Source organism: Cheilinus undulatus, linkage group 15 (genome assembly GCF_018320785.1).
Source record: "Cheilinus undulatus linkage group 15, ASM1832078v1, whole genome shotgun sequence".
NCBI classification, from domain to species: Eukaryota; Metazoa; Chordata; class Actinopteri; order Labriformes; family Labridae; genus Cheilinus; species Cheilinus undulatus.
In genome coordinates this window covers 2,244,621-2,253,852 of record NC_054879.1, presented here as the reverse complement: position 1 = coordinate 2,253,852, position 9,232 = coordinate 2,244,621, and the positions used below count along the sequence as shown (strand labels likewise).

General features: G+C 42.3%; 1 protein-coding gene across 1 annotated transcript; it reads right to left on the bottom strand.

Annotated features, from left to right (window-relative positions):
- Positions 1 to 7,820: 7,820 nt before the first annotated feature.
- On the bottom strand, positions 7,821 to 8,786 carry LOC121522569 (olfactory receptor 11A1-like). The gene has a single exon (XM_041807100.1). It carries the CDS (start codon positions 8,784 to 8,786, stop codon positions 7,821 to 7,823), a length of 966 nt encoding a protein of 321 aa, XP_041663034.1.
- Positions 8,787 to 9,232: the final 446 nt, after the last annotated feature.

The window sequence follows — 9,232 nt, the reverse complement described above, 5'->3', positions numbered from 1 at the left end:
GAGGGAGAAAAGCATGGGCGTCGCCACAATACAGTTGGGGGGGGGTCATGTCCCCCTCACCTTGAAAAAAACGTTGTTTTCGGACCCCCCCACATTTGCCATCATGACCAGTCTACTCCAGCGTTCTTTGCATTGCTTCACAATCAAATCCGTTCTATTTTTTCAGTAGGGGAATAACCATATCAATAGAAATCCACTCCACAAATTCCTGGTTTCCGACACACACAGCCGCTTCACGCAGGCATATTGAGACTGAGAGTCAGATCAATGACAGCAACAGTAAATGTCAAAATGTCCAGCTTTTGCTGAAATACTTTCTTTGACTGTTCTACAGATGAGAGATGGATTTAAGGAGGGTTTTTTTTTTTTCAAAGAAAAGGAAATGTTGTGATGTTCACTCCTCTATGTCCAGACTGCATGTTAACTGCGCTGTGAAGGCGCTTTGACAGTTTTTCTATTTTCAAGGTGTGCAAACAGAAATCAGTCTTTCAAAATAAGAAGAGTGAAACACAAAATCACCACACAAGGTGCCTTCTGTTGTTTTTTTTTTGTTTTTTTAAAGGTATGCTATGTGTTTGATGTTCACTCGAATGAGAAGCAGTAGTGAAGTTTGAAACTTGGTTTAATAACCACATTGAGGATGCAACATAGCAAACATGGCAACGTACTGGTTGTACACAGGCCGAGAGAGAGCGAGAGTGACTTACTGAGCATGTGCAAACTAACAAGTACGGTGGCCCTAGTGGATCAATAAGACAAATGTAAATACACAGGCTGATCTACATCCCCTTTCCTTAGCTTATGCTACATACAACAACTTATATCAATGAGGAATAATCACTTTAGCTGAACAAAATGGTACAAACTGAGATTTTCAGATTCAAAAACATAAGCTATAGAGTAAAAAACCCTGTTTGAAATATAAATTCAATTTCTGTCAGCTCTAAGCATATGAGTAACTTAACAGAACAATTTGCCTCTTTCAAGAACAGCTGACTAAGAATGTTAGAGTTCAGTCTTTGTATTTAGGATTTGGCCTAACAACACGACCAGACCAGTGTCTGGTACACCTCTTCAGTTGTGTTGGAGGGCTGCTCTGTTAGAGATGTACTTCTCTGCAACCTCTCAGTGTCCATCTCTGTGTTCCTTGAGAGAGTCTCATGCCTGTTCGACTCTAGTTCATCATCATGGTGATGAGTGACATCTGGACTGTGCTGTGCTGGAGCAGGCTCAGGTACATGTAGAATATGTCAGCGATTCCTCCTGAAGAGCTTTCCTTCTGACTCCACAAGGTATGATCTGGGCTCTTTACAGACTTCCTTCACCACACCTGTGCGGTTGTAACCATGAGGAGTTTGCAATCTCACCACCTGTCCTTCACCAAGAGGTTGAAGTGGTCGAGAGGATTTATCATACCACAATTTTTGGGAAAGTCTTTTGTTGAGAAGTTGGGCACTCACGTGTTGCGGCTTGCGCAGGTGTGGCTCAAGTAGTTTCTTGGAGACCGGGAGGGTAGTGCGAGTCCGTCTTGACATCAGTCTTTGTGCGGGTGAGCCAAACTTTGTGTCACGAGGTATATTTTTGAGATTTAACAGGTTGAGAAAAACATCAGTACCATCTCTATGTGACTTCTCCATGAGTTGTTTCGCACTGCGGACAGCTCTTTCAGCTAACCCATTAGATTGAGGAAATTCTGGGCTGCTGGTGACGTGAGTGAAGTCCCATTGTGTGGCAAAGTCTTTGAAGCGCTGGCTTGTAAACTGTCTTACGTTGTCTGATATGAGTGTGTGTGGTGCACCGTGGACAGAAAAGTGTCTCTTAAGCTTTGAAATCACAGTAGCTGAGGTGATGTCTCGAAGCAAATCAATCTCATACCAGCCAGAATACGAGTCAACTAGCACAAGATATTGCTGGTTGTGCCAGTCAAAGATGTCGGTTGCCGCAGTAGACCAAGGCAGCTCTGGAACTGGATGTGGATGGAGTGGTTCCTTCTGCTGATGTGGTCTTGTGCTGTTGCACACAGAGCATGACTGTATCTCTCTGTTAATGTCGTCTGTCATTGTAGGCCAAAAAAATGCCTCTTGCCCTACGTTTTGTAGCTTCTGCACCAGGATGTCCTCTGTGCATGATGTTGATGTATTCCTTTTGTAATGACAGAGGATTGACAGCTTTATGACTTTTCATAATGACCCCATCATCAGTAATCAGTTCAACTCTGAAAGGAAATGAAGGACGAATGGCAAGTGGAAGATGGCGCTGTTTGTTAGGCCATTCATGTCTGATGATGGTACTGTCTGTAGAGTTGTGTCATTTTCTGTGTGTCTCTTTAACTCCTCAAGACGAGATGAGGAAATGTTGCTGATGGTCATAACATCAAAGCTGCCCTCTTTCTCAGGCTGCTGAAGTGTTGAACTTCTGGGCACACGTGACACGGTATCAGCAAGGTGCATTTGTTTTCCACTTTTGTACATGAGGGTGATGTCATATTTTTGCAGCCTCAACATCATTCTCTGCAGTCGGGCTGGTGCTGTGTGTATGGGTTTCTTGATGATGGTGACCAAAGGCTGGTGGTTGGTTTCAATGGTCACTGATTTGCCATAGATGTAGTCATTGAATTTCGAGCAAGCAAACACAGCAGCCAACAACTCGTTTTTGATTTGTGCATATCTGGTTTCAGTGTCCGTTAGATTTCGTGAAGCATATGCCACAGGCCTGTCATCCTGTAAGCATGCAGCTCCAAGACCAAACTGTGAAGCATCACATGTGAGTGTCACAGACTTTTTGACATCATAATAGGAGAGGACAGGGGGGCTAGACATGTGTCTTTTGAGTGCATCAAAGGCAGTCTGTTGTGGCACATCCCATATCCATTCAGTGTCCTTGTGTGTAAGCTGTCACAGTGGAGCAGTCAGCTGGCTGAAGTTGGGAATGAATTTGCCAAGATAGTTGACCATTCCTAGGAATCTCTGCAGAGCAGGCACATCTGCAGGTGCTGGCATTTCGCTGATGGCTTTGGTTTTAGAAGGGTCTGCTTTGAGGCCTTCGTTGGTGAAATCATGACCAACGTAGCTGACTTGGTTCAGCGGGAACCTGCACTTGAGGGGGTTAAGCTTCAGGTTTACCTCTCTGGCACGGTTGAGCACTTTTCTCAGATTGGCATTGTGTTCCTCCACATCTTTGCCTCCAATGAGTATGTCGTCAACGATGATGGCGCAGGGATACCGAGCAAAGATTTGTTCCATGGAGCGTTGAAACACTTCGCTGGCAGAGTTGAGTCCAAACGGCATCCGTAGAAACCTGTAGTGACCAAAACATGTGCTAAAAGTGGTTAGCAGCGAGGATTTATGGTCAAGTGAAATATGCCAAAATGAACTTTTTGCGTCTAGAACTGAAAACACAGTTGCACTGGACATGTGGGCAGCAACTTCTTCCACAGTACGCATAGGGTGATGCGGTCTTTTCAAGGCAGTGTTCAAGTCTCTTGGGTTGATATATATTCTGATTTCTTGTTTGTCTTTTTTGTTTGTAGCTATCATTGATGACACCCAGTCTGTAGGCTCGGAAACAGGTGCAATAACACCCAATTGCTGCATTCTGTCCAACTCATTTTTTACTCTGTCCCTCATAGCCGCTGGAATGCAATGTGCAGGTCTGACATCTGGATCAAGAGTCATAGTGTATGTCACAGGAAGCTTTCCTAGCTCATCTGAAAAGAGATCACTGTATTCTTTTAGAATAAGATGTGACAAATCATCATTTGTGGGACTTAGATGGTGTACATCTCTGCTGAACGAAACAAGTCCCATGTCTCTGCATGCCCTTAGTCCTAACAGTGGCAGAACATCTTCCTCAACAATGTAGAAAGGCAGTGCATGACGCTGTCCCTCTAGGTGGCACTGTAGTGTTACCATGCCAACTGTTTTGATTTTGCTTCTTCCATATACAAAGAGGTTTGTAGGTTTTGTACATGCTTGTATTTTCTTCATTAGACTTGAATTGCTCCAGAGTCTTTTTGGATAGCACATTACACTTAGCACCGGTATCAACTTTCATCTCAATTGAGCTGTCATCAACCTGCACAGTGACAAAAGCCTCATCGTTTACATCCATTCTTGTTTCAGCTGAATAGACAGACTTTTGCAGTGTTATTCCATCAACATAGAATGTCTCATCAGTGCAGTCATCAGTGTGGGCTGGCTCTAACTGGTGAACAGTTCTTTTAGGCTTCTGTCTGTTAAATGTCTCTATGACTTGCAGCACTTTTTGAAATGATTCCACTTTTTGCATGCATGACACTGCTGACAAAAAGCTGGACATTTGTCTCTCTTAGCTGCATGGCTGCTTCTACAGTTGTTACAGTTAGTGATACACTGTGTTCCTGGTTTCTCTGAATGCTTTTTGAATTGCATGTCATACTTATGCCTCCTTGTGGACTTATGCTGTACTGCATCCACAGTTGTAATTGAGTGCTGAGGAGAAGCTAACGTTTTGTTGTGTTCCTCAGTCAGCTCGTATATTTGACAAATGGAAATAGCCTTAGCTAGTGTTAAATCACTGTCACATAACAGTACTTTCCTCAAATGATCATTGTTTATGCCACAGACAAGTCTATCTCTGATGAGTTCCTCAGAGAGATTTCCAAAGTTGCAGCTCTTTGCTTTAATTCTTAGGTCACTTACATAAGAGTCAATTGTCTCACCAGTCATCTGATTTCTCGTGTTGAATTTATGTCTTTCCATGGTGGTGTTCATTTGGGGGTTGCACATCTGTCGAAACTTCCTTCTGAGACACTCCGGATCCTCCTTCGACTTAGCGGGAACGATTACACGCCCTTCCGCCCCTGGCTCTCTAACTTCTTCAGCGTAGACAAAGGAGCGTTCACGTTCTATAGCATCAGGCCCAGCTAAATTCAGGAGAATGTATACTTTTGTATACTGTGTGGGCAGGCTTGTCAGAGGTTGCAGCCGCTATGAAAATGTCATATTCCTGCTCAAAAACTCTCCAGTTTTCAGCAATGTTACTGGCAAAGACGAGTGGTTCGTGCCTCCGGAATCCATCCGCCATGTCTGCCGTTTAGCTGCGACAAGCTGCAGGTCTACTTGTCCTCTCACCGAAAAAAAATACTGTTGAAAATTTTCTATGAAAAGTCCGGAGCAAGACTTCTGACACCATGTTTGATGTTGACATGAATGAGAAGCAGTAGTGAAGTTTGAAACTTCTACTTGATTAGTAGACAAGGACTTATTAGTACTTTATAGGCTACAATATAATTTGTGTTTATAGTGCATCTCCATGAAAAAGAACTACATAAAACAGAATACAGCACGTTGCATAATCTTCCCACAGACTTAAAATATATTTAAATTTTTATGTCAACAGATGTACAGTAAGACACAGTATTTTCGACAGCATTATGACTCATTTTCATTGTATTTCAATGCCACTGTGTGCTGGGAGATGCTGTGTGAGTCTCTGAGGGTCAGTGAAATATCTCGAATATCAGTGAGTCTCTGATTCTTAATCCATAGGGTTTAATATGACGTGGGTCCACCCTTTGCAGCTCTAACAGCTTCAGCTCTTCTGGGAAGGCTTTCTACAAGGTTTAGGAGTGTGTTTATGGGAATTTTTGACCATTCTTCCAGAAACACATTGGTGAGGTCACGCACTGATGTTGGACGAGAAGGCCTGGCTCTCAGTCTCCGCTCTAATTCATCCCAAAGGTGTTCTATGGGGTTGAGGTCAGGACTCTGTGCAGGCCAGTCAAGTTCCTCCACACCAAACTCTCTCCTCCATGTCTTTATGGACCTTGCTTTGTGCACTGGTGCACAGTCATGTTGGAACAGGAAGGGGCCATCCCCAAACTGTTCCCACAAAGTTGGGAGCATGGAATTGTCCAGAATCTCTTGGTATGCTGAAGCATTCAGAGTTCCTTTCACTGGAACTAAGGGGCCAAGCCCAGCTCCTGGAAAACAAGCCCACACCATAATCCCCCCTCCACCAAATTTTACACTTGGCACAATGCAGTCAGGCAAGTATCGTTCTCCTGGCAACCACCAAGCCCAGACTCATCCATCAGATTGCCAGATGGAGAAGCGTGATTCGTCACTCCAGTGAAGGCGTCTCCACTACTCTAGAGTCCAGTGGCAGCGTGCTTTACACCACTGCATCCGATGCTTTGCATTGCACTTGGTGATGTATGGCTTGGATGCAGCTGCTCGGCCATGGAAATGGCATTAAAGAGTCCGCATTAAAGTACTTCATGATGCTGGATGGTCTCTGAGGCAAATAGGGAAAGACATAAAGTGTTCTCACAGTGTGGTTAAGTTTGCTTTGGAGGCAGCTGCCCAGACTGGTACTTACAAAATGCGCCAGGGAAGAGGCAGAAGACAAAACTGAAGATTTGAAGTACTAGAGACAGAAGGAAGAGCACTGCTGATCTTCAGACAGAGATGAATGCTTCTACATCAGGATCTGAGGAAGTCTCCATAATGACCATAAGCAGACGACTGAGGGAACAAGGCTTAAAGGGAAGAATAGCTGCTAAGAAGCCATTATTGAGGCCTGCAAACATCCAGAAAGGTCTCAGATTTACCAGGGAGCACAAACACTGGACTGTTGATGACTGGAAGAAGGTACTCTGGACGGACCAGTCCAAGTTTGAACTCTTTGGTCAGCACCGTCATGTTTATGTCTGCAGAAAAGCTTGAGAAGGTTTTGATGCCAGATGCACCCACAGTGAAACACGGTGGAGAGTCCATTATGGTATGGGGTTCCATTTGTGGATACGGCGTGGGCAAATGAGTGAAAATGGACGGTATCATGAACAAGAACGTCTACCACAGCATCTTAGTGCATCATGGAATCCCTTCTGGACTGAATCTGATTGGTCGTGGGTTCATATACCAACAAGACAATGACCCCAAGCAGACTTCAAAGCTGTGCAGAGACTATTAGACCAAAAAAAGGAATCTGGAGTACTGGAACTGATGGACTGGCCAAGTCAAAGTCTGAATTTGAATCCTATTGAACAAATTTGGGATTTAGTAGATTCAAAGATTGATGGCACAAAAGTTTCATCTAAAGCAAGTCTGTGGGAACAGCTAGAAACTATTTGGAACTCAATAACAAAAGAGACTTTGGAAAAGTCCATAAAAACAACGGCAGCAAGAATGAAGCTGTTATCAAGGCCAAGGAGGCCATACACAATATGAAGTTTTTGGTTATTATGAGTGAAAAAGGACTGTTTAGTTGTTTCAGTTTGTTATTTACCAAATAAATAACAATAACATTTTTAGTTTTGAACAAGTTTTTGAAAAATGTCTAAAATATTTATGTTTTCTCGTTTTTATGACAGGTGGGCTTATACATTTGTTAAGCACTGTATGTCTCTATTTACCACAGTGGAGGCAGCCATCACTGACAGCATTCAGTACAAGCAAACCCCACTCTGTAGGGTACGGCTGTGAAAGCAGGAACACTCAGTCAGTCAGACACAGAGCCATCTGTAGGACTGGCCTCAGCGGTCAGCCAATAAACACAGTGGTCACTGAAATTACTTGAAACTGGCAAAAGAGCTAATAAATGAAAAATGTACTGGAAGTGAACTAATGAGAATCAGACATTGCTTTTGAATTAAGGTTCAATAAATTCATTTTCAACAACAAACTAATAAAACTGGCCTGGACTAAAATGATTGTACCCTTGATAAATTGTTTCACAACTTTGAGGCAATCACTGCAATCAAACAATAAAAAACCCTCTATGTGGAAATGATCAATGTTCCTCATATACTGAAAGTCAAAGCTATGAATCCCAGCTCTTCAACGCCTTCTCAGAAATGATAGTACAGACGTGTTAAAATAGAAATATTTCACTTTAACAAACAAACCTCTGAGGTGTTTATACATTTCTTTCATTTTCAGTCCATATATAATCGGATTAAAGAGAGGGTGATACAGAATCAGCTGTAAGGTCATTATTAAATGTGCAGTTTTAGGAATCTGAGATTCCAGTCGAACTTCAAGTACATGATATGTGCCCAGCAGACAGAAGTTCAACAAAACCAGCAGGTGTGGTAAACACGTCTGAGCAGCTTTTCTCCTGACTTCTCCACAGCTTCTGTAGGACACTATGAGGATCTTTGAGTATGTGAAAATGATGAAGAGGAAAGGACAAAGCGCAAGATTTAGAAGGATTATCAACTCATATGTACCTATTACACTTGAGCTCACACAGTGAAGTTTAAACAGAGAATTAGTGCAGAAGATTCCTTTTAAGGTGAAGCTGCAGAGTTTTCTTTGTGCACTTAAAGAGGCGTGTCCGGCTATTTGACCAGCAGGCAGAAACCAAGCCAGCACTAAGAGAGCAATAACAGTAGTTTTCCTCATGATAACTGGATGCTGCAGAGGTTTACAGATGGACACATATCTGTCAAAGGCCATGGCTGACAGCAGTAAGAACTCTGATCCACCTAGTGAATAACACAGGAAAAACTGAAAGTGGCACATTGGATGTGATATGACCTGTTCCTCAGATAGAACATCAACCAACAGCTTTGGGTAGATAGAAGAGCTGAAGAGAAGAGAGTTGATTAGCAGTGCTGCAATGAAAATATACATGGGTTCATGCAGGTTTTGGTGAGTCACAATCAGCCATACAATAGTTGCATTAAAGCAGATGATTAAAATATATACAGTGAGAATGATGAGAAAATAAACATAGCTATATTTCTCTAGTCCTACATACCCACCTAGAGTTATATACGACACATGCACATCTTCATCCATTGAGAGAGTAAAAACAAAGCTTCATCTCTGTTATCAAAAGGGTAAATTACAGGCAAAGCCACTGAATTTGATTGAGGAGTTTCACAGAAAGAACATTCAACAAATCTTACATTAAAATTACAAAGACCTGAATGATACAGTCTCATATCTCACAGAAAGTTCCCTGTCTGAGTCAGTGAATGTTTTTAACAGGTAGTTTGATCCTCCATGGATCTCATTAAACTTTTTTCAAACATGTTGACTACTTCAAGAACTCTAGAGTCCTTCATGTCTGTTGGATGCTTGAACTTTTAATGGGTCATTAGCCCATCTTAGATTATTTTTTTCTGACTTGTGTGCGATGATGAAAGTTAATCAACCAATTCACTCAAAAAAAAAAAAAAAATACATTTTTTATTTTTGTAGGAAGTCAGAAAGTTGATTGGTTTCTATTTTTTATTCATTCT

What these genes read in the sequence shown, in the direction of transcription:
- LOC121522569 (XM_041807100.1), bottom strand. Translation starts at nt 8,786, where the DNA reads ATGGATGAAGATGTGCATGTGTCGTATATAACTCTAGGTGGGTATGTA.